The following is a 24,877-nucleotide window of genomic DNA, read 5'->3' as shown; positions in this document are numbered from 1 at the left end:
TAAAGGACAAATTTAATGAGATGCCAGAGATAATTACCAAATCCCTTTCTATGCAACAATTTAAAATAAATACTGTTACTTCTTTTGCCCTGCTTGACGGATGACTTTCTAAGACTGCAGAACATAGACTTTTGCTCTCCCTAACACTATCTGTTTTCTCCTAAAGAAACTAAAAGATGTCCCTGAAGAAGCCTTCAGGAGCTCAGTATAGGAAGCCAAATGCACAATTGCAATCTAGTTTGCAGCAAGGGGCAAATTTGACGGGGAAAATATCTGAAACCAAACAACATAGGCCGGGCTTTAGGCAGTAGTGATCGTCCCAGTGCAGAAGAAATTGAGGAGCAAAATATAAGTGATGGAAGTCCTATTGCTAAGGAATTAGCAGATTTTCCTGAGGATAAGAAATGGAAATGTGAGAAAAGTGATGGAGAATCGTCCAGTTTTCCTGGCGACATAAAGGAGAGTGATGATAAAGAAGAATGTGGCTCACATGAAAAGGAGAGTGATGACAAATAAAAATCTGGTTTACATGAAAAGAGAGAAACTATATAGAAGAATCAGCCTCACATGATGACAGAAACAGCAGTGAGAAAAATTGCACACCACAAATCGCTACATCAGATCCTGCTTTATGACCAGCGATCCTAAACTCTGCCGATATTGATTATACAGTTTTGAATGAGCTGAGCAAAATCGAGGATATGACATTTCCAGTAAGTGAACAGAAGTGACACTTCTCAAAGTCACACTGTGAAAGAATGCTCAAGAATGGCAAGAAACTGAATCAGCATTGGCTAGTTTACTCAAAATCAACTGACAAAGTGGTCTCTTTCTGTTGCAAAATATTTGACAAGAATGCCAAATTCTTGCGTGCGCTTTCTGTGTACAATTACCGGCATAGCTTAACTGATGCTCTGAAGCAACATGAAAAGTCACGCAGCCATTTTATGGCCTACTGCAAATGGATGGAGGGTGAGTTCAGACTCAAGCTGAATAAATCCATAGATGCAGAAAAGCAAAGCATTGTTAATGTAGAAACCAAGCATTGTAGGAATGTGCTCAAGTGTCTGATCTCAATTACCCTCTTCCTTGCAAAGAATAATTTGGCTTTCTGGGGCTCATTGGACAAGTTGTTCACTGAACATAACAGTCATTTCCTCAGTTTGGTCAAGCTCCTTGGGAAATACAACGATTTCATGTGTGAGCACCTATGTCAAGTAGTTTCTAAAGAAGCTATGGACCATTACTGCAGCAAAACAATTCAAAATGAATTGATTGAGTGCTTAATAACATATTGATGCGTCTCCGCAAAGCAAAGTACGACGCCATAATAATGAATTGCACTTCCGACATTAGTCACAGTGAAAAGATGTCATTTACAGTAAGATTTGTTGATGATGAGGATGGTTGAATCCAAGTAAAGGGACACGTTATCTGTTTCCGTCCTGTGAACGACTCTACTGGAAAACGCCAAACAAAACTGTTTATGAACATTTGGAATGAAAATAAAATAAAGCTTCAGAACTGCCGCGGCCAAGGCTATGACAATGGCGCAAACATGAAGGAAGAAACAGTGGTGCCCAGGCAAGGATCCTTGAGTTGAATCCAAGAGCTTTCTTCGTTCCTTCTGGCTACCATTCATTCAACCTGGTTGTGTGAGATGCAGCATCATCTTCTTTAGATTCAGTATCTCTCTTCAGAGGACTGCAAAGAATATGCATCCTGTTTTCAGCGTGAACTATCAGGGAGAAGATCCTCACGGACAATGTTACAAATCTGAGGGTGAAGCCACTAAGTGACACTTGTTGGGAGAGCCAAATTGACAGCATAAGGCCAGTGAGGTACCGAGTGACTAAGGTTTATGACGGCCTGCTGGAACTGGTGCAGTCAAGTAAAGCCAAGACCATAATCAGACACGAGGCACAAAGCCTGGCAAACAAGATCACTGACTTCAAATCTCTGGTGTCAGTTGTGGTTTGGCATCACATCCTGTTCCAAGTAAATGTTGTAAGCAAGGCATTACAAACTCAATCAATGGACATCACGACCACTACTGTTTTGATGAGAAGCTGCCTTGATTTTGTTGTGGCCTACAGAGACAACGGATTTGAAGATGCCATCACTGCTGCCAGAGAAATGGTGGAAAACTTAGGAGTTGAGCCTGTCTTCAAGGAAACTCGTATTCATCGGAAGAAGAGACAGTTTGGTTATGAAGGCAGAGATGAGATGATGGGAAGCTCAGAAGAAAAATTCAAGAGGGAGTATTTTTGCTCTCTCATTGACACTCCTTGAGTATCCATTGAAGAAAGGTTTGGACAAATGAAGCACCACAAAAAGACCTGACCTTATTAACACTCTTGAACAATTATACTGACCTTCACCAGATGCTGATACATGGGAAATGTTCGGACGTCAATGATAAAGACCTCTGTGTCGAATTAGACAACATCAGTCACATTTTGCAACACGGGAAGCACTCTCCACTCCAAGTTCTACAATTCATTTATGATGCAGAGCTGAAGGACACTTTTCCTAATGTGTGGATAGCTTTGATGACTCTGCTCATGCTGCCGGTCACAGTTTGGAGTGGGGAGCACAGCTTTTCAAAGCTCAGGCTCATTAAAATATATCCTCAGTGGACTATGACTAATGAGAGACTGACATCACTTGCTATTTTATTGCTTGAAAATCCCATTGGCCAGTCTCTGAATCTCTGATGCTGTGCTTCAGTTCACAAGGACAAAGGCAAGAAAAGCAACCTTTTGAACTAAAGGACTAGAGTTAACAGTCTAAGGGCAGGTCTACACTAAGGGCGGGGGTTGAACTAGGGTACGCAAGTTCAGCTACGTGAATAGTGTAGCTGAATTCGAAGTACCCTAGTTCGAACTACTTACCCGTCCAGACGCCGCGGGATCGAAGTCCGCGGCTCCAAGGTCGACTCCGCCACCGCCGTTTGCAGTGGTGGAGTACCGGAGTCGACCGGAGCACGCGGGGAGTTCGAACTATCGCGTCCAGATTAGACGCGATAGTTCGAACTCCGAGAAGTCGAACTCACCGCGTCGACCCGGCAGGTAAGTGTAGACTAGCCCTAAGGATGTCACCTACTGTAACACTATTTAATACTGGTTCACCCAATGTTGGTGCACAGTTCAATTTCTTGATGTTAGTACATTTCAGTTATTCTTAAAATTAAAAAGTTTCTATAAGCTTAGAGGAAATGAATTTTTTTTATTTGCTTACATATAAATACAGATTTACAAATCCTAGCATGCAAATTTATCATCTTATATGACAGGGATAAATCATGCATGTAAATCGTGCATCAAAGTCATGAAATGGGCTACAAATGCAATAAAAAAATAAGGTATTCAAAAGTTTAAGAAATGAAGGGGGGGCATTTTGTCTAGGGTTGGCCCTGGTGGTATGTGCTTAGCACAACCATACATTCATCCATTCTCTGATTATGGTGAGCTGCAGGTGTTTGCCAGCTTCTTCCCACTCCCTTTATTTTATAGTAGCTACATTGCAGTATAAAAGAGCGAACAATGGACACTACACCGCTCAGACTGGGCAAAGCTGGAGACTTTCCACACAAAATGCCAATGTCGTATATCGAGCATAAAGTGGAATGACTTAATCTGTAATGCAGATGTTTATGGTCATGCCGGTCTACAGATTACTGGGGACATTGTCCACATATGGCACCTTATGTTTTTTGGACATGTTGCGAGAATCCCACCCGACGTTCCAGCGAACGCCGTTCTCCGGATGGCTTGTAACATCCAGGATAAAATTCCACCAACCGAGGGATGGAGGTGGCCCAGAGGCAGACCCCTTATTACATGGGTTCGTCAAGTCTGTTACGATGTTGGACTCTTGGGCTGACAAGCCCTTGTGGCCACACAGGAATGGACCAAATGGTGAACGATTACTGTGGCCAACAGTTCAGCTGTGCGTTGAAGAAGAAGAAGACATTGGGATATAAAGTTTTCATTAGAAAATCAATCAGTAAATCCATAACTCACTGGTAAATGAATCAAGCCCTTCACCCCCGTTTCTTTGAGCTTAGATTCTCAGATACTAGCTTTAAATATTTTCGTAGCACTTGAAAGATGAATGCCAACAAGGCTGAGTACTCACCTACTTTGACAGTGGTTTTGTTCTACAGTTCATGCTTTCAGGGGCCAGGTGTTTATATTCTGTAACATACCCAGGATACAATCTAGACTAGTGACTGTGTCAATCCTGCCTTCTAACCTGGGGTGTCCTTTACACTGCTTTGCTGTTGTTGCCTCCACTTCCGGACTGCTCACTTTAGCATATAAATCACTCCCAGCTATGTCTGTGTGCATTTGCATCCCGCCAGCCTGAATTAAATGGCAGGGTGACCCCAGCACATTCCCACTTCCAGATTTCCCCCCAGAAATGTATATACTGTACTGACCAGCCCTCTCACAGCCTATACAAGCTCATATAAAGTCCTGCATTTTATTAAGAGAAATGATATGCACGAATCCTGTAATGCCAAATGGATTTGCCCAAACTCTTCAATTCAAACACACGCATTTAGATAGAACAAGTGTGCTAACTACAAGAGATAGATTTAAATGAATACAAGTGATGAGGCATAAAAGTCAGAAATGGTTACAAGAAACATAAAGATCAAACACAACTTAATGCCTAACTTAATAAACTATGATAGATTCAAAGCACAGTTTTTCTCACCACATGTTCTCAACAGTGTTACTTGGCTGAACTTCTTAGGCCAGGACAACCTTCTGTTAATGGCTGCTTCCTTTGTTCCTTCTGGTGCAGTGAATTGATGGACAGAGAGAGAGAGAGAGGAGGAGGAGGAGAAGGGGGTGAGGTCCCTCGGTGTGTTTGTCCCCCTTTGTACAGTGTCAGTCTCTCCCTTGGAAAGCATTTCCAACTGAGATTCAGGAGACAAAAAGTCTGTTTGGATTAGAACTTCTTGCTGTTCGTTTGGGGTTTTTTTTGTTTTTTTTGTTTTGCTAAGATATAATTTTTTCACCCATACCTCCTTTCCTGCCAAAGAATGGCCATTTATCGGGTACTGGCCTATTGGCCTTGTTTACGCCTGGCTGAGTTGTCAGATTGCCCTTTGTCTCTGAGGGATTGGTTTAGCCAGCCCCAGACTTGGAGCATGTTTTAGTAGAATCTTATAACTTTACACACAATGTTGCTATACATGTTTTACCAGGACAATAATGCCCAGCAACTTCTGAGTTTTCAAATGACACCTCATGAGGCATACTTTGTACGAAGATTGTTACAATAGAGTGCAAGAGGTGAATTCAGGGGTATATTTTCTCACAGACGCCCTTTCCAGACAAGCTCCTTCTGTGGACTTTTCCTCAATGCACTGTTCTTCCACTGATTAAAAGACAATGTTTGGCTGTAAATTGACGGTCTGGTCTCCTTCTGGGGAAAATACAGGCCCCAGCTAGCTCTCCATATGCTCAATGGTAGCCAGGAACATCGTGTGGTTGCTGTTGTGTATTGGGGGTGGCAGGATACTCTCCTGTGGTTCTTGGTGTTTCATGACTCCTGCTGTTCCAAGAAGATACTTTGCTTCATGCACAGTACCATCTCTGGTCCGCCTGAGAGAGCTGCATAGAGGAGGAGACGGATGGAATGGCCACCCAGCACAGCATCCTTCTTCATGGGGTGGTGGAGCTGTTAGATCTGCCTTCTAGATTCAGTTTGTATTGTTGCTGTCATCTCCCAGACAGTCAGTGAGTTCTGGAGTGCAAAGGCAGCTTTCCAAGCAGGGTACAGCTGAGGCCAGTGTCTCCACTGGTTTCAGATTCACTTTGGTTTTTTTCCAGCAAGAAAAAGGACAGAAAGGACCACACGGAGCTCGTTTCCAGGAGGGAGATTTCAAACAGGCAGCATGAGTTAGAGTGGGAAAGCTCTACTGTGTAGCTGTGTGTATTCATCTAGAGCAGGGATTGGCAACCTTTGGCAGCGGATTTCCCTGACGGGCCGCATGCCAAAGGTTGCCGATCCCTGATCTATAGATATAAATATAAACAACTCGATGACCTGAGAGGAACCAGTATCCTGAGATTAGAGGGGCAAAGTGAGTGAGCAAACTATCCCTGAATGAAAATAGATTAATAAATCACTATCAATTATTGTTCCTGTAAATGACTTTGGCACAACAGCATCACCACCACGCTGAGTTCCATCTTAAAATCCCACTTCTGGGTTCCTGCTCTCTTTAGTCCGAAGTACTGTGCAAATGTACAGAAAATGTACAGTCAAGGCACTTCTGGGGTGGAACATGGATGCTGTTTAAGAGCAAACAGCTACAATGAGCAATGATTGTAACTGGTTTGCAAATCATCGGCTTCGGAGATTTACCAAGCAGATAAATATTCTGTGGTTTGTTTGTTTTTTATAAGCAATGTTTTGTTTTCTCTAGGTGTCAAATGTGGCGGACTCCTCTCCGCACCATATGGCAACTTCTCCAGCCCTAATTTCCCTGGACTCTACCCCTATGACACCGAGTGCACGTGGCTCATAGTGGTCACAGAAGGATCCTCAGCCCTGTTGACCTTTGACCACTTTGACCTGGAATATCACGACAACTGTGACTACGACTACCTCAAAATCTACAACGGCTTCTCCGAGGACGAGGGGAATCTCCTGGGAAAGTTCTGCGGCAAGACCTCCCCTCCTCAGTTTACTTCTTCCTGGCATGTCATGTCCATCATCTTCCACTCAGATAAGCACGTGGCCAGTCAAGGCTTTTCTGCAGCTTACCGGAAAGGTTGGAATAGGTTTTATGTGGAGTCTCCTCAAAGGGATAATGCATGAAATGCCTGGGTGAAAGGCTTCTAGGTTTGCCGTGTAGCAGTGGACAAAGAGACTGTTGCACGAGCACCTTTGAAACAAACTGTGTCCCACAAAGTAGAGTTAAAGGATTAGATAGAGTGAACTAATTAGGGATGTGATGAATACCCAGCTCAGTTCTGATGCAAATCTGGTCTGTTTGAGGGTGTTTTGAATAAACTCTGCTAAAAATCCCCTCCGAAAAACGACAGGTCTTGCATAGTATCAGGCTTAAAGTGCAGCTCTGGTCTGAAAAGTGAGTCTGCAAAATCCTGGGGCTCCAGGTTGATTATGTCCCAGTGATTTCCAGTGCCAGTGTCCTCGGTTTACAGCTAAAAGGATGGCTTTTCTAACAGCCAGCCCACAGTTTACGCTCTGAGACAAGCCGGTCTCTTTCCTCCTTATGAAGCATCACCAGGAATAAAGGTTCTGGGGGCTTAACTGTGTTGTTAGACCTGGGCAATGAGCAGCAGGGTGCACAGGTATAACCGAGAGAAGAATTCAGCCCTGCCGTGGGACCTTAGTGCTGAATGAGCATCATGTGATGTACCATTTTGACTAATAAAAAACAGGACAGGAGAGTAAAAAACACTTTCTCTACCATGCCCCTTGAAGGAGGAATCTCCCAGGCCCAGTACATTAGTCCATCGTCAGTCTCCAGATGGAATGAAACTTGGGTTGCTCTGCTCATTTGGCAGGAAACCTCTTTTCCTTATAGAGTTGGAGACAACCTACAGCCTTCTGCACCCCCAAGCTTTTTCTTTGCCTCCTTTGTTCCTCTTTCCAGGGCTGGGGCATGTGTGTCGATGTTCTCCATCCCCTTTGTGGGCCATGGGACTTCCCTCTGTTATGTGTGTAACCCGTCTGTGTTTGTTTCCAGATGTTTGTGGAGGAGTGCTCACAGGCCTTTCCGGCGTGATAACAAGCCCCCATTACCCTGAGAATTACCCCAACAATGTCGAATGCCGCTGGATCATCCGGGCAGTGCCCAACTCCATCATCAAGCTGGTTTTTGCTGACTTTCAGATGGAAAACAACGAGGGATGCAATTTTGATTACGTGGCTGTCTCTGATGGGCCCACGATGGGGGACATGCATCTCAGCCACTACTGTGGGAATATGAAACCCCCTGATATCGTCTCTTCCACGCACGAGCTCCTGGTGGTGTTCAAGTCAGACTTCAACATAGGAGGTAGAGGCTTTAAGGCCTATTTTTTCTCAGGTATGGAGGCAACTGTTTGTCCAGCGTAAGCTACCAGATGTATGGGAAGCCCTCTGGGCCCTCTCCTTCTCCACCACTGTCCCAGGGTGTTGGTCTCACAAAGCGGGTATAGATTCACTGTTCCTCCATCCATGGCAAGATCTTGTGTGTGCAGGCTGGCAAGTGAAATGGTTTGGTGTCATGCTTGTGAATTGTAAGCCTTAGTATATGAGGGGCTCCCAGAGAGTGGAAGGGGCCCTTTTAGTGGCTGTGTCATATCCATTTAAATAAAAAGTACATTTAAGAGTGTTCAGGGCGACTGAACTGGGACTCAGGAGGCAAGAGTTTTATCCCCACCTCTGCCCCGGCTCGCCGTGTGATCTTGAGCAAGTCATTCCTATCTAGGTCCTTCTGTGGCCCCAATTACTGTAGCATCTAAGCCTCCCCAAAATGTTTATGGGGCACCCTTGTAGAGAAAGGGTATCAGCCTCATTTTACAGATGGGGAACTGAAACACAAAGAGATCAGGAGACTTACCCAGAGTCACACAGGAAGCCTGTACTGGAGCTGGGAAGTGAACCTACAGCTCCTGTGTCTTAGGCTAAGGCCTTAACCACAAGACCACCCGCCCTCAGTTAGAGCTGTAGCCTGCTTCCTTGAAGTCAATGGCAAAGCTCCCACTGACCTCTGTGGGGTAGCACTGTCAGGACTCAGGGCCTGCAGCAGCAGAGCCAGTTTCCAGGCAACCTAATGAGCACAGCTGGCCTGTAGCAGGCTGACAAATAGGCCACACTGCATGATTAGGGTGACCAGATTTCCCAATTTTATAGGGACAGTCCCAATATCTGGGGCTTTGTCTAAAATAGGCGCCTATTACCCCCATCCCGATTTTTCACACTTGTTCCTCTGGTCACCCTATGCATGATTGGTGGGAAGAGTCAGCAGACTGGCTCTGAAGCCCAGCTGCAGCAGCTGTGCAGTGGCTGTGATAGTCCCTGTGTCTGCTTAGTTCCAGCCTTGTCTCACTGCAGGTAACCTAGGCCTGAACCCCGGACTCCTGCTCTGACCTGTAGCCATGACCTCTGCCTATGTCCTGGTCACGTGACATGTTAAGCTTTTAACTCCTCTGTTTCCCTGTCTTTAGATTGAGGATAAGGATCCTTTTCCCTTCTTTGCCAAAGCACACTGATGTCCTCAGCTGAAAAGCCCTGCATGGGTGCTTGTTGTTATCACTGTTCTTGAAATCCTTTGCATTGTGTGGAGTCTGGCCGCAATTGTGCAGCTAATGACCCCCCCCAACTCTTTGAACGTTTGGGGCAGATCTATACAGCATGTGGCTGTGAAACCTTTATGTGAAAAAGATAATTTGTTGTGATATATTTTAGCAATAAATCAAGGGAACCCCCCAGCAGCTGCTCCCTCCACACACAGGGGTTTCGGTTTGGTTGGTAATGCATTTTCTTTTTCTAACTAGGCAAATGCCAGGAAGTATACACAGCCATCAAAGGAAATTTCTCCAGTCCTCAGTATCCCAACTTTTACCCCAACAATATCAAATGTCATTGGACCATCCAGCTCCCCCCAGGATACCGAATCAAAGTCTTCTTCCTGGACTTGGCTCTGGAGGGGCGGAACAGCCTAACAGATGGCTGTGATTACGACCATCTGGCAGTGTTTGATGGAGGTACTGAGAAAGCTTCCCTCCTGGGGAAGTGGTGTGGGAGAGAGATGCTGTCTCCCATAACATCCACTAGAAACAAACTGCTCTTGGTCCTCCACACGGACAGGAACACGGCCAACAGGGGGTTCTCGGTAGCATATATTGGAGGTAAGGTATGACTCAGTGCATTGATCCGGTGCTCCCTGCTGGATATTTGTAGGGCAAGGCAGCGGAGAATTATAAGTATGGAGACAGTCAGTAAAACCTGACAGCCTGAGTTCCAAAAGTACATGCACAAAAATGTGAGCAAATTTGTGCACCAAACTTTTGCATGCATGAGGTTACTATAATTGCACATGCAAACTGGGCAACTGTGCAAATGGCTAGCCAGGGGGGAGTCATAACTGGCTCTTTGCATGTGCGATTACCCAGCTGTACCTCTGCAACCACTGTAATTGCACATATCAGTTAGGCACTCTGCTGTTCAAATGCCTAATCGTGCATGACATATTTTTGTATAGGGATGTCACACATGCAGTCAGATCTGCAAAGACACTTTTAAAAATAAGTAGGCCCTGAGTTATATACTACCCCAACCACCTAGCCCTGGGATGGAAGGGTTCTGAGACACCGAACGAACAAAACACTAGGCCATGTGGAGTGACACCAGGCAGGAGTTTGGCTGATAGGGTCGTGCACAGGAGACTGGCCAAACCATGACTAAGTGAGTACCTGTGTTCCCAAACCTTGCTAAGATAGCTACCAACTTACAGACGCTATTGCTTGAATACTTAACACAATAGCATCTGGGCATCCTCCAGTAAACTCCTGCCCTTCATTCATAACTACCACCCTTCCACTGATTGGCGATTATTTAAAAGCCTGATTTAACAGGCAAGCCTTATAACATGGCCAAGCTTGGCTCCAGCCACCTATGAAAAGGAACAAGATCCACAGGTTAGGAGGAGAGAGGAGAGGAGAGAAAAGGCAAACACAATCCTAGGCTGTATTAGGCTAGGCGCTTCCAATAAAGAGAAAAAAAATTTTAATGCCCCTGTACAAGGCACTGGTAAGACCTAATTTGGAACATTGTGCACAGTTCTGGTCACCCTGTTCTAGAGAGATGGATTCAAACTGGAACAGGTGCAGAGATTTGCTACTAGGATGATCGGGGAAGGGAGGGGAGGGGAGGGCCTGTCTTATGAGAGGAGACTGGAAGAGCTTGGCTTGTTTAGTCTAGCAACAAGAAGGCTGAGAGGGAATATGATTCCTCTCTGAGTCTGAATACATTTGGCAGGCAAATATCAGGGAGGGTAAAGAGCTATCTACGTTAAAGGACAGTGTTGGCACAAGAACAAATGGGTATAAACTGGCCATGAACAGACTCAGGCTGGAAACTAGAAGAAGGTTTCTGACCATCAGAGGGGTGAGGTTCTGGAGCAGCCTCCCAGTAGGAGTTGTGGGGCAAACGATTAGTTTTAAGAAAGAGCTGGACAAATTTAAGAGCACAATTATATGATGGGGTGGCTGGGATGTGGGGGGCTGCCCTGGGGCTCCCTTCTGGTCTATGTCTATGTTCCTAAAAGCTCATGCTTCAGAGTTTCAGCTGGCCACCAGGAGGGGTCAGGAAGAGATTCTGTGCATTCCCCCTCCCCCATGTATTCTGGGAGGTTGTGTGGAGATGGTTTGTTTTTGTGTTTATATCTCCTTCCTCTGAAGCATCAGGGATGGCCACGGTGGGAGAAGGGACATAGGGTGGGATGGATCGGGCCAGGGCTCTGAGGTGGCTCTGAGCATTCTCATTCTCAGGTGCTGGGCTGGCTGGTTCTTGCTCACGTGCTCAGGCTGTAGCTCATTGCCACACTCCACGTGTTTTGCCTTCCCTGCAACGTGTGAGTCACTTGCCAGGATTATTTGGGTATTTCTCACTCAGTCATTTCCCTCCCACTGCAGGGGCCTTGGACACTGGTGCACCTTGGTCCCCTCCTATTCTCTGCCTGTGGCACATACTAGTCTAGTCTTCTGTGGGCTGGAATACTTGGGTCTCATTTTGGTTGTTGGGTTTAGTGTGCGGGTGCTGGGCTGTTGGTGGCCAGTGATATATAGCAGATCAGACTAGATGATCTGGTCACTCCTTCTGTCCTTAGACTCTGAGACTCCCCTGAGGGGCAGATTATCCCACATCTACCTTCTGTAGGGTTCCTTGCACCTGCCTCAGAAGCATCTGGTGCTGGACGCTGTTGCAAACAGGTTACTGGACTAGATGAGCTACAAGTCTGATCCAAATTGGCAATCCCAACGTCCCACAGAATACGTTTTTGCCTGTCCTGGAAAGCTCATGCCTCAAGCTGCCAGCAAGGAAAGTTTTCTGGCCTGTGTTATGTGGGAGGCCAGATGAGATGATCATAGGGCCTTAAAATCCGTGAACCTGAAGTGTCCTAGTGGGGACCTATTTAAACTCTCTCTTCTGTTCTTTGATTATTATTTATCTCCCCCATGTCTCCCACATCTAGAGACTAATCTCCTGCCCTCAAGACAGGATGGAGGTTTGGCTGGAATTGGCGGAGCCCCTTACTCCTTACCGTCAATGGGTGAAATTAGCGCAAGCAGTAAGCCCACTTTTGGGGGGAGGGCGTCCATATCAGACTGGCAGGAGGCCTCTTCAAACCTCAGCAAGAGACTCACTCTCACAAGGAATATTCCCTTGGAAACAAAAGTGTCCTGTGGACTCAGTTTTCAGTGAGACCTTCCTGGACGTTTTATCTGCAAAGCCACACAAGTATTCTGGGGTTTGCGAGATACCAGCAAGGGCTGTGTCTTTGGAAAAGACCCAAACCAGACTCTGTCAGCCTGGAGGTTCCAGGATATGGAGATACTTGGCGGGAGGAGCTGCCCAGATGCTGCCTTGCAGTGTAATGCTCCTCATATAGTTGTCAACCTTTGTGCCTCCTCAAAAGCGGGCGAATTGATGGCATTCATTGTATTTCAAAATAATTGTGTTGGAGCTGACCTGTGTGTCAGGGATGATTCATGACCTATTTCTGCTCAAGATGATCCTCTCTGAGTATTCAGAAGGCTTTTAACTGAGAAGCTGCTTGTGTGTGTTTGCGGATGGGACTAGCATAGCCTCTACTGTGCTTTCTTTTTTCCTCCACTTACAGTCACAGTGCAGGGTAACCTCTTGGGCTGAGTAATAGAATGAGAAGGGGGATTATAGCTGTGCCCGGTAGTGTTGCTGTAGTTTAAGGTGGAATCAGTGTTGTGATTACAAACCTCATGTACTTAAGGTTTTATAACTCAGACACCAAAGTTCAAACTTGATGTATGAGATTCTGAAATCCTGGCCAAACATCTTATGCACATAGAGACACAATCGTCCCAAATTACACCAGTGGTGTGCTCTGGGTGCAGGATTATTCTGGGTTCTGCAGTATAAAAGACACTAGCTAGTTGGCTTCAGCCACCGTGACTCCAGAAAGTCTTCAGTTTCACCTAATTTTATGTTTGGCAAGGGATTCATCTGCTTCATGCAGCAGGCATTTTCAGAAAACTCAGTAGAGCAGAGGGGAAGGAGGAAGGTCTGGTGATGAAAGAATAGGACTGGGGAGTTGGAAGGAAGTAGTTATAGTCTTCGCTCTGCCACCGACTTCCTGTGTGAGCTGAGGTAACTCACTTAATCACCCAGTGCCTCAGTTTCCCTATCTGTAAAACAGTGATAATATGTCTTTTCCCTACAGGGGTGTTATGATGCTTAATTCATTAATATTTGTGAAGTGGTTTGAAATCATTGGATGTACTAGAGAAGTGCAAAGTGTTCTATATTAATTTCTGAATAGTGTCTGCTCCTGGCATAAGGAGTCTGTAACTTACCAATGGATTTTTAATTTGGGCATATTTTCCATTAGAAGCTAGTGATAGTTATATGAAAAGGCCAAGTTAGGCCCAATACGTCTAAGTACATATGCTCAGCAACATGCCATTTTAGCAGCCCATAAACACATAATTTTATCACACCACATCTGTGTTTTAAGAACTTTTTAAAAATGAGTGCGTTAACTCTCACCATGCTGCTGGGAGGGAGGTTCGTAAGAATTCTCTATTTTGTAAAGGGGTAAATTGAGGCGGAGAAGCTAAGCGACTTGCCCAAGACTGTGGAGTTCACACAGGGGCTGCTGACTCTCAGCTCTGTGCTCAGTTCACTAGGTTGTGCTGCCTCTCACACGAGCTTGAGAAAGTGCACTAAATACCACAACCAAAGGATCCCTTTTAAGTCACACTAACGTTGTCATTCTGACCAGCAAACCTAGGCCATTCAAAGTGCAGGTGGCACTCCAGGGCATAGTATGGTCTCTGCCCATGTGTATAATTCCCATTGGTGTCAATCATGCATGCCTGTTAAGGGCATAACATGGCCCTTATTTAGCTGTGTCTACACTACGGACCTTACAGCAGCACAGCTGCGCCGCTGTAATTTCTCTCGTGTAGCTGCTCTATGCCAGCGGGAGAGAGCTCTCCCGCCGGTATAATCAAACCACCCGCAACAAGCAGCAGTAGCTACGTCAGCCAGAGAGTGTCTCCCGCCAGCACAGCGCTTTCCGCACGGGCGCTTTTGTCGATGAAACTTTTGTCCGTGGAGGTGTGTTGTTGTGGGGGGGGTTTCATACCCCGACCAACAAAAGTTTTACCGACAAAAGTGCTAGTGCTAGTGCAGACGTAGCCTCTGTTTCACTGAGCCGAGATATTGCCAAGGTCCTTCTGCCTTCAGATCCATCCTGGGTCACTCTGATTTTGTCACAATTCATGTGATGAGTGAGGTGCTGCGCTTAGCCTCCTGGACCCAGATCCACAAAGCTATTTAGGCTCCTAATGTCCCGTGATTTCAGTGGAAGGTAGGTACCTAACTGCCTTTGTCGATCTGGTTCCTAATGTCTGTTCTGCATCCGAGGCCTAGTCTACACTACAGAGTTAGGTTGACGCAAGGAGTTTGTCGATCTAACTATAGAAGCAACTACACTAAAATTTCACTCCTGCCGATGTAACTGCCCACTACACTGAAGGCTTGGACACTTATGTCGGTATAGCTTACATCGCTCAGAAGGGTTGCCCATTTTGGTTAGCTGTGTTCCTGGAGATTTCATCACATGCGTAATCTTTAATTCCTGGAGATGCCAGGCCAATCCTGGTGGGTTGGCAACTGTATATGTGAGTAAGCCATCCCCCTGAGAGACATAAATGACACCAACCTAAGTGCCGGTGTAGACAGGGCTACGTTGTCAGAAGAGCTTCTCCCGCCGACATAGCTACTGCTTCTCGTGGAGGTGGTTTTATTATGCCGACGGGAGAGCTCTCTCCCGTCATCCTAGAACATCTTCACCAGACGTGTTACAGCGGCACAGCTGCAGCACTGTAGTGTTTCTAGCCTAGTCTAGCCCTCACTTAGCTCCACCTCCACGAGAGGCGTCAAGTCAAGGTCGATGTAGTTAGGTTGGTGCAGTGCCAGTGCACTCACTGCGTTGCTTACATCGACTGATGCTGGCTGTCAGGAGCCATCCCGCAGTGCCCCACACTGACCGTACAATCGACACGAGCGCTCCTGGGGAGGACGTGCACCGCCAACAGGAGGAGCAAAGTGTAGCCGCGCACAAGCAATGTCATTATTGGAAAGGCTGTCTGCCAACGTAAATTAGGTCGCCTAATTGTGTAGTGTAGCCAGGGCCGGCTCCAGGCACCAGCGAAGGACGGAGGTGCTTGGGGCGGCCAATACAAAGGGGCGGCACTCCATCCGGTATCGGGGTGGCACCTCCGGGTCTTCGGCGGGAATTCGGCAGCAGGTCCCTCAGTCCCTTTCTTCCTCTTTGAGCTGCCAGCGAATTGTGTCTGAAGAGGAAGAGAGGGAGTGAAGGACCCGCCGCCAAAGAATGAAGCGGTGCGATTGAGCTGCCACCGATCGGCTTTTTTTTTTTTTTTCCTGCTTGGGGTGGCAGAAAAGCTGGAACCGGCCCTGACTGTAGCCATGCCGTGTTTCTGCCTCGCGCCTCATAGTCACTGTGGTTTATTGTTTGATTTCCAGTAGCATTGAGAAGCACTCATGGAGAGCAGGGCCGCATTGTGCTAAGCTCGGTATATACACATAGTGAGTGACAGAGTGTAAGCTTTTCAGGGCAGGAACTAAGTAGACAAGACAGACAAAGGTGAAGGAGGGGATGGAGGAAACAGGTCAAGTGTTCCCCCCAAGGTGATGCAGCAAGTCAGTGTCAGAGCAGGGAACCAGGTCTCCTGAACCCCACTAGACCCATGTTGAATAAATCCACATGATGCATGTTAAATTTTGAAAGGAAAAAATAGAATGCAAAACCACTGTTTTCCTCAGCAAATTATCTCTGCATGTTACTTTCCTACACCTGCCAGTGATCTGTGTGCACACATCTGCTTGCAGTTAACAGTCTGTGTGGTACAAACCTTCCATAAACAGCCGCTGCAAAGGAGGATGACCATCTTCATGATGGAACCTGGGATTGCTTCCCAGTGCACAGAATGAGCCTCTTGCGTGAGGTTTCCCTTGGACTGACTCTGTCTTTGGAGTAGAGATTCAAATGGTAAAGTGTTGTACTCTGGCTCCAGAGAGGAAGGGTGGTCTGGTGGGTAAGGTACTGAACTGGGCTCTTGGCAAACCAGGTTTGATTCTTACCTGTCCTGTGTGATCTGGCACCCCTTGTTTATTTAGATGACCAGGGGCAGGAACTGTCTTTTCCTGTGTGTATGTACAGCAGTTAGCACAGCTGGGACCCAGTCTGATTTGGAATCTCTTGACACTAATGGACAATGCATAACAATCACCCTAGAGGCTTGAAACTGCTCTCATTAGCCTGGTCTGCACTAGCAGGGTTAGATCCCATGGTGGCAAGTACACTAATGCTGCCACCAATGGCGCTCCCTCAGTGGCAGTGGAACAGTAGGAGAATGTAAGGAAAAGGCCCCAGTGGAAGTCCAGATGCCATGGTGTGCTCAGTGCGGTAATGGGCGAAGTATATAAAATGACATACGGAGAGAGGGCTCTATCCGGCTCTTGTAATTAGCATAAATATTTTTCTGTCTAGCTGGGCCCATGAAAGGATGTGAGTTGGGCTGTCCATGTGATTTATGGTCATTTTAAAGGAAGCCTTCAACTCAAGAGCGAGGATCCATTTTCTCCTCCCCTTGATTTAATGCACTCTAGTTATTTGGTAAATCTTCTAATGGTTCTATAATGTACTAAGTGTAGTAAAGTGACACAATTTTTTCCCTGTTGATTTTATTGCATCTTATCAGTTTCATAAGAGTCTGATTCTAACAGAGTGAGTTAGAATAATTCAATAATTCATATTGTTAGTGTTTGGGCCAAGCCTCGGTGGGAGGTACCTTTAAATACTGTGGAGTTTTTTGTTCTTATTTCCCTTTCCACATGGTTTATATGTTTGTCTTCTCTATGTAGAAAGGCCAGCTGCTATAGGCAGACACACATGCGACACTTTCCGTAGATCTATGGATTAGGGGCCTGATTCTCCAGTGCCCTGCTCCTCAGGTGGGCAGTTACACTAGAGCAAAGTAAAGTGCACCGGGGTCAATGACTGCCCAAGGTGCATGGCCATGAAGAACCAGGCCCCCTAGCATTTTACATCGTCAGAGTTCACTGTAGCCCTTGATTTGTCTTCTTAACACACCTGCAAGGTAGGTATTGTTACCCCATTTTCTAGAGCGGGGGACATGGAGAAGTAGAGTCCAGGGACACTGATGCACTCAAGGCCATTCTAATATTAGAATGCAGAAGATCCTAGATCCCAGTTCTGTGCTGCATGCTGTTCAGCCATGTGGTGCTTTATACCTGTGCCTGACTCACGGAGTGATTCCATTTCTGAAAAGCTGCTGACTTGCTGGTGCTGGGTGTAACATTTCCTACAGCTGCAAGATAGACCAGCAGGGTCTCTAACAGAAACCTCCCATGTTTTGAGAACTCCATGTACTACATGCACACACTGTCTACACTACAGCAGAACGGCACTGCAGCTGCGCTGCTGTAGTGTAGACACTTCCTATGCTGATGGAGGGGGTTTTCCATCAGTGCATTTAATCCAGCTCTCCAAAAGGTGGTAGCTACGTCGATGGAATGATTCTTTTGACGACCTACCTGTGTCTACAGCAGGGGTTTAGGTTGACCTAACTGTGTCGCATGGGGCATGAAATTTTGCATGATTTAGTGAGGTGGCCTTATGTTTTAAGTGTAGACCACGCCTGAGGTGGGTCCATGCTGGGACCAGAGTATTCCACAGAGAGCTGGGAGGAAGGCATACCGGTCAAACTGTTACATAGACATGCCTGAGGAGAGGGTTCCCTCACTAGTGCAGAAAACAGTGCTCAGCTGGTGACAAGAAGACAATCCTACGCTGCATTAGGCCTGGGGTTACACATCATTAGAGGGCACTACCATGGCCCTGCATTGGGGTGGCACTGAGCTGCATTGCCCCATGAGGAGCACAGGAAGGCAGAATGCTGTGCACATGCTCTCAGACCCCTTTGTGGGATGCAGCCTTTACCTGACCAGTTTGACTGGCATCCTTCCCACTCCACTGCTCCCCCAGGGAGGGGGCTGGCAGAACCGGGCCCAGAGTATTAACCAAGTGGCGTGCGGACACAATTCATGTGTAAAGCCAAGTGTGCCAATAATGGGTTACAAACTGGTCTGAAACGTGCAGCATTGGCAGGATCTTGGATAACTAGATCCCAGGATAAAAACAACAAGGAGTCCGGTGGCTCCTTAAAGACTAACAGATTTATTTGGGCATAAGCTTTCGTGGGTAAAAAACCTCACTTCTTCAGATCCCAGGATGGTCAAGCTTTTCTAGATTGTCAGAAATGCTCTGAATCACATCCCAAAGCAAAGGGATCTAATACACACCCTGTTGTGTTCCCAGCAAGGCCGGCTCTAGGCACCAGCGTTCCAAGCATGTGCTTGGGGCGGCACTTTTCGAGGGGTGGCATTCCGGCTCTTTGGGGGCGGCACTTTTGAAGGGGTGGCACTCCATTGTGTGTGTTTGTTTGTTTGTTTGTTTTACTTGGGGCAGCAAAAAACCTGGAGCCAGCCTTGGTTCCCAGTGGATGCTGATGCAGAATTTTGCTAGCCCCAAGTGTTCAAAAATCACGAGTCAGGCCCCCAGAAATCCTGAGATTGGGTTTAAAATTCATGAGACTTTTAAAAATGATAAATGTAGGGTTCTTTTTCTTTGCCTTCTCCTTTCTGAGCCTTTAGGTTACACTCAGATCATGCACTTTTAAAGATCTTCTCCACTACTGTGAGGACTAGAAACTACTGTTTTGGGTTTTTTTAAATGGAAGCTGAAATTCTCACATAATCACCTGACTCCAGCAGCTGGGGCTTTAAGAAAAACACTAGATATCAGAAGACTCACAATAAAACCACAAGCGTTGTCAGCATTGGTCACTTGCTTGTGGATGCCACTAGTAGTCTTCTTTGTATGACATGGTGACAATAGTAACAGGGCCACTGTCAGTTATGGGAACTGCCTTGTACTGTACACTGCACAGTACTGATGAAAATCCCCACTTGGTGCAGTCTTGTGAGTTTTAGACGAGCTTCTTTCTTCCCCCCCCAACAGTTGTTCCCGTGAACGTCAGCTGCACACGAACAGATTTCCAGATCCAGATTCCTGTGCAGTCTCTTGCCCAGCTGGAGAGAAATAAGATTTATTTAGGGACCCCATCCTGTCCTGCCCAAGTGGTTGGCCTGAACTTTAAAATACACACCAGGTTCGACACCTGCGGTACTGAGTCCCAGGTAAGTGATCAGTATAATAAGGAGTGAATCCTATTTACCTAAAACAAATACAGCAAGATGATAAAAAATCTGTGTCTATGATGCACATGCACACACGCATAGTAAGAGACAGTCTGTCTCCTGAAGAGCTTACAATCCAAATATACAAGACTAAGGGTACGTCTACACTGCAGGGGGGAAAAAATCCTGCGGCACCAAGTTTCAGAGCCAGGGTCAGCTGACTCAGGGTCACAAGGCCCAGGTTATGGGGCTACAAATAGCAGTGTAGAATTTGGACTTGGGCTGGAGTCACTTGCAGGGTTTCAGAGCCCCAGCACCAGCCTGAGCTTGAACATCTACATTGCAATTTTATAGCCCCACAGCCTGAGCCTGGGCTTGTTGCGGGTCTTTTATCACAGTGTAGACGTACCGAAAGGGTCTGCGAGAAAGGAACTATTAGCCCCATCTGTATGTCTGAATTAGCTGGGGGTTCATTCAAGCTTGGTATTGAGTGAGGAAAAGACAGGCAGGACCAGGGTAACACTGAAAAGCCAAGTGGCTGCGTTTATTTAGGGATTTCTTTACACCTTGGGCCGGGGGAGGAGGCAACTTTGGCTGGGATGGTATCAAAAGTACAAACACACCCCAAAACACAGTAATAATACACTTTATACTGCTCACCACACCACACCAAATAGGCAGACACACCAATCACACAGATAGGAATCGGGTTCGTCAGGGCGGTGCCCGCTGCAAACACAGAAAAGAGACCCATGGGCCACTGCCTCAGCCACCCTTGCGTTCACACAGAGGATAAATCCAGAGTGTGGTGCGGCTGCAGCTGGGCAGATTCCACTCACTCAGACCGCGGGGACTGGACCCCCTTGGTCAGCTACCCTCTAAGTAGAGGCAGCTCCCAAGTTAAACACACACACACTGGACACAGACAGAGCAGTGATTCAAACACATAAAGCAGTTTGCAATTAACAATTCAATAACAAGTATACAATTATACAAGCTAGCTAAGCAATTGTGCAATTCTGAGCTCACTAATACAATCCTGATATCCTGAGTAGATATTTGGTACCAAGTTAGGGAGGGGAAAAGTAAGAGGCTAGATGAGCTAACTGTCAGATATCAAAAAGCAAATACTGCACTCCAGGCGCAGCTGACCAGCAGAACAGACACCGGAAGCATGACGAGCTGACAGGGATCGGGTCCAAACGACAACGAATCCAAACGATACGACACGAGCGCGCTTTACCGGGAGGAGACCCTGGCCAAAAGAGTGATCAGGTCCTTCAGCTAACACGCGGATGCTCCACACAAATTTTGGGGGGGGAACCTAGTTTTATAGACAGGTCTCACTCCCTCGTGTCAGTATCTGATTGGCTCCCTGGTCCCTCCTCCCTTCAGGTTTCGAGCTGTTGCCACCCCACGTCAGAAGGGTTTGCACACGGCACACTGGAGTTGACGAGTAAACAAACCTGACCCTTAGATGACTGGGTCCAAAAAGAGCAGGAAAGTGAGTCTCTGGGCAGAATTAACCTGACCTCCAGACGACCGACCCAAAAAAAACAGGTTGCTGGGCAGAATCAGGCCTTCATACACAGAACTAGCCTGACCTTTAGATGGCCCAGCAGGAGAGAGAAAAAAAACCAAAAACACAGGAGAGCATACTCAGCCAGTGTTGCTGGGCAGGATTGACTCTCTGCCCTCTCCTATACAACAAGAACCTGGTCCAAGATGGAGGCTGCCTTGTCCTTTTAACAGGACAAGATGGCCATGGACCGACAAGTGGCCATACATAGCCATAACTGTGCAACGGATTGCGACACTGTATAATGGGGATAATGGATGAAGTGACTTGCTCAAGGTCAGAATTTTGTACAGTTGATTTAGGATATGTTCTTTTAGGTAACTGTAACCTGCTCCCCACATGAACGCAGGCCTGAGGCAGAGGGCACTGTGCACCCAGCGTTTAGTTGCTCAAATAAAAACTATGCACATGCTTTTGGCAGCCCTGCCTGGCATGAGCAAGCCCCACCATTGCTGCATCCGAAGAACTCCATGCACTGGTCGCTCAACATTATGCCCATGGTAAACTAGCCCCAGTTCACCGAAGGGGAAACTGAGGCACAGAAAAGCCCACCTCTTTAGAGGTCACTGATTCTGGGTGCCTTACTTTTTGCATATCCAACATGCGGCTCAGAGATGCTGAGGTCCTGTTGCTCCCGTTGACTTCAGCTGGAGTTTGGGATTCTCAGGACCTAGGTGCTGGATAGCCAAAAAACTGAGGAACCCAAAAATCAGTGACCGTTTTTGGAAAAACTTGGCCCAAGTCACTTGCCTAGGCCCACACAGCAAGTCAGTGCCAGAGCTGGGAACCAAACCTACAAGTCCCAACTCCCAGACCTTTATGGTGGGCATTGGCCTGACATGGTTGAGTTGCTGAGCACTTGCAGTTCTCATTAATGCCCCTGTGAAAATAAGGCTCCCTATTTCTAGGGAATTTGATCAACCTGGTTTCTGCTCCATGGCCTGTCATATTCTCAATGCACGTTCTCAGCGCATGCTTTCAAGCTGCTGGCAATGAAATGCCGTGAATACCCTGTAACTCTCCTTTCCCATGAAGAGCCTAACTCCAGCCACACCCTGAAACGTGTTCCTCTGGGGGTTTCGTTTTTATTAATTTGGAAGGCTGACAAGTAAAACCAAACTCTTGCCCTTTAAAAACTTTGTCTTGTAGAAAAGAAACCACACGTCTGTGATTGTCAGTATCCTGTATATCGACTTCTCGGCTGGGAGCCAGGAGGACATTCATGAATACGAAGTGCAGTGCGAGCCTAAGAGGAAAGAAGCCTCAGTAACCCTTATCTCGAGCTCTGACCCCTACCGGCTGACCCAGTACGCTGAGAACCTGGTGGAGCCCCATGGGCAGAATGCGGAAGCAGTGGAGGCCTATGAGAGCAAAAGCCAGGACAGCAGTGACATTGTCTTCATTAGCATCTGTATTCTTGCCGGTATCCTCATGGTGATTGCTGTGGTTGGACTAGTGCTGCTATAGGATGCTGCCTTCGGCCCAGTTCCTCCTTGCCTACCCTCCGTCCCCGTCACAGACACACATGTACAGCCAGTGTCCTTTCATCCGAGATCCTGGGCTTAGCTCAGCTGCTAAAATGGAAGCTCAGCTTCCATGTCCTAAAACAGAGGTTGGGTTCAACCTCCATCTCCTCTCGGTTCTCTGGAGAAATTGGTGCAATAGGCAAACAGCTCCTCTTCTCAGCTATATATTTTTTTCTTTCCATCTGTCAGTTGGGTTTAGGAATCTGATTCTTGGGTTTCATGACTCTTCCTACAACTGTTTCCAGTGGTGGGGCTACAGTAAGGGGTGTAATATTGTTTGCCTCTGGCTAGAAATATCACTATAAATAAATTTTGGCTGAATTTTAAAATACAAACACTGGGTAGATATAAAGCCCATATCTATTGGTCTATACACACACACGCACATAGCCAAGGTGGGGGAGGTAATATTTCTTTACTGGACCAGCTTCTGTTGTGGCGCACACACACACACACACACACACACACACACACACACACACACACACACACACACACACACACACACACACACACACACACACACACACACACACACACACACACACACACACACACACACACACACACACACACACACACACACATTGTAACAGCCATAGGATAAATTGCATTTATCATACCTCTGTGACCAATTCAGCTGCTCTCCCTCCCAGGATTTATTCTAACATTCCAACCCTTTCAGCAGCTTCATCCACCTGACAAACAAGAAAGAGAGAGAGAGCTTTTCTTTCCCCCAAATGTGGAATTTTCCTCAGCAAGCCCCAGACTGAGCAGACTTCAGCACTATACTGGTGGCTGGTTTGTCGTCCAATGGCTCTAAAAACTAGAGCGAGGTACTGTTACAGAAAAGGCCTTTTCTCCTGACGCTCATGCTGCAAGCCCTCCAAGCTCCCCTGTGATCTGTCCTCTGATATTTTCCTCCCCACCCCCATCTCGAATGCAGTTTCCCTTTCACTATGACCCAGCCACAGCTCCCTCCAGCCCCCAACAGGACAGTTCCTGGGTCTGCTGGGGGAGGAACCATTGCAGAGTGATGCAAGTGGTTCCCAACCGCTGCTGATCCCTGTGCTTGCTGCTGCGAGGTGGCCACGCCGGTCAAATCCTCGTTTCCTTGCGGTTTATACCTGAGCTTGTTGTGTTGTCTTTAGATCACTGCGGACAAGACCTTTCAGGGAGAGGAGCCCAGCCAGAAACAGAATCACTGCGGTTTTGTCTTGCTGCTCCGATCCCATTACAGAGCCATGTCAAACTCTCTCTAGCATCTCAGCGCCGTATATAAGGGAAGCCGTTTATTTTGAAAAGCTGGAGTGTGTAAACAAAAAAAAATTGTACTGCAGTGCAGCGAGACCTTAAAATACCCTGTGTCCAAACACGGTCATTCAAAGGACAAGCAGCTCAGCCTGAGGGTAGAAGCAAGTGAGTAATCCAGGAGTCCTTTTTAGCAGCATTATCCTTGAACATGGGTCCATTCTGATGAGGATGCTAACTTGATAATATTTTATAATAGCATCACATCATGGAGCTAAATCCTCCTGTTGCTGGTTTTACCTGCAGTATTAACAGCTGTCAACAGGATTGTGACTCAGGCCTGGTCTACACTTACAAATTAGATTGGCTTAGTTATGTCGCTCACGACTGGGAAAAATTTTGGGCCCTGAGTGCCGTAGGTAGGTCGACATAAAACCTGGTGTTGATGCAACTAGGTTGACAGAAGGATTCTTTCATCAGTTATCAGTGGTTCACAGTCATGCTGGAAGGGCATAATAAGTGGGTTCCTGCAGGGACCAGATCTGGATCTGGTTCTGTTCAATATCTTCATCAATGATTTAGATAATGGCATAGAGAGTACACTTATAAAGTTTGCGGACGATACTAAGATGGGAGGGGTTGCAAGTGCTTTGGAGGATAGGATTAAAATTCAAAATGATCTGGACAGACTGGAGAAATGGTCTGAAGTAAATAGGATGAAATTCAATAAGGAAAAATGCAAAATACTTCATTTAGGAAGGACTAATCGGTTGCACACATACAAAATGGGAAATGACTGCCTAGGAAGGAGTACTGCAGAAAAGGATCTGGGAGTCATAGTGGACCATAAGCTTAATATGAGTCAACAGTGTAACGCTGTTTCAAAAAAAGCAAACATCATTCTGGGATGTATTAGCAGGAGTGTTGTAAGCAAGACACGAGAAGTAATTCTTCTGCTCTACTCCACGCTGAT

General features: G+C 46.6%; 1 protein-coding gene across 2 annotated transcripts in view; it reads left to right on the top strand.

Annotated features, from left to right (window-relative positions):
- CDCP2 (CUB domain containing protein 2) overlaps positions 1 to 22,897 on the top strand; it is a 28,674-nt gene extending 5,777 nt beyond the window's left edge. Inside the window, exons 4-8 of one of the 2 annotated variants that reach the window (XM_045028388.1) lie at positions 6,449 to 6,796; positions 7,739 to 8,050; positions 9,534 to 9,887; positions 19,370 to 19,548; positions 22,277 to 22,897. In XM_045028388.1, the coding sequence (XP_044884323.1) occupies positions 6,449 to 6,796; positions 7,739 to 8,050; positions 9,534 to 9,887; positions 19,370 to 19,548; positions 22,277 to 22,594 (1,511 nt within the window). In that variant the 3' untranslated portion in view covers positions 22,595 to 22,897. Of the gene's footprint in view, positions 1 to 6,448; positions 6,797 to 7,738; positions 8,081 to 9,533; positions 9,888 to 19,369; positions 19,549 to 22,276 lie in introns of both variants that reach the window. The other variant, XM_045028387.1, reaches the window with a different exon arrangement.
- The last annotated feature ends 1,980 nt before the right edge of the window (positions 22,898 to 24,877 follow it).

The sequence above is a fragment of the Mauremys mutica genome, chromosome 8 (assembly GCF_020497125.1).
Source record: "Mauremys mutica isolate MM-2020 ecotype Southern chromosome 8, ASM2049712v1, whole genome shotgun sequence".
In the NCBI taxonomy this organism is placed as follows: Eukaryota; Metazoa; Chordata; order Testudines; family Geoemydidae; genus Mauremys; species Mauremys mutica.
This window is presented reverse-complemented; position numbering and strand designations above follow the sequence as displayed.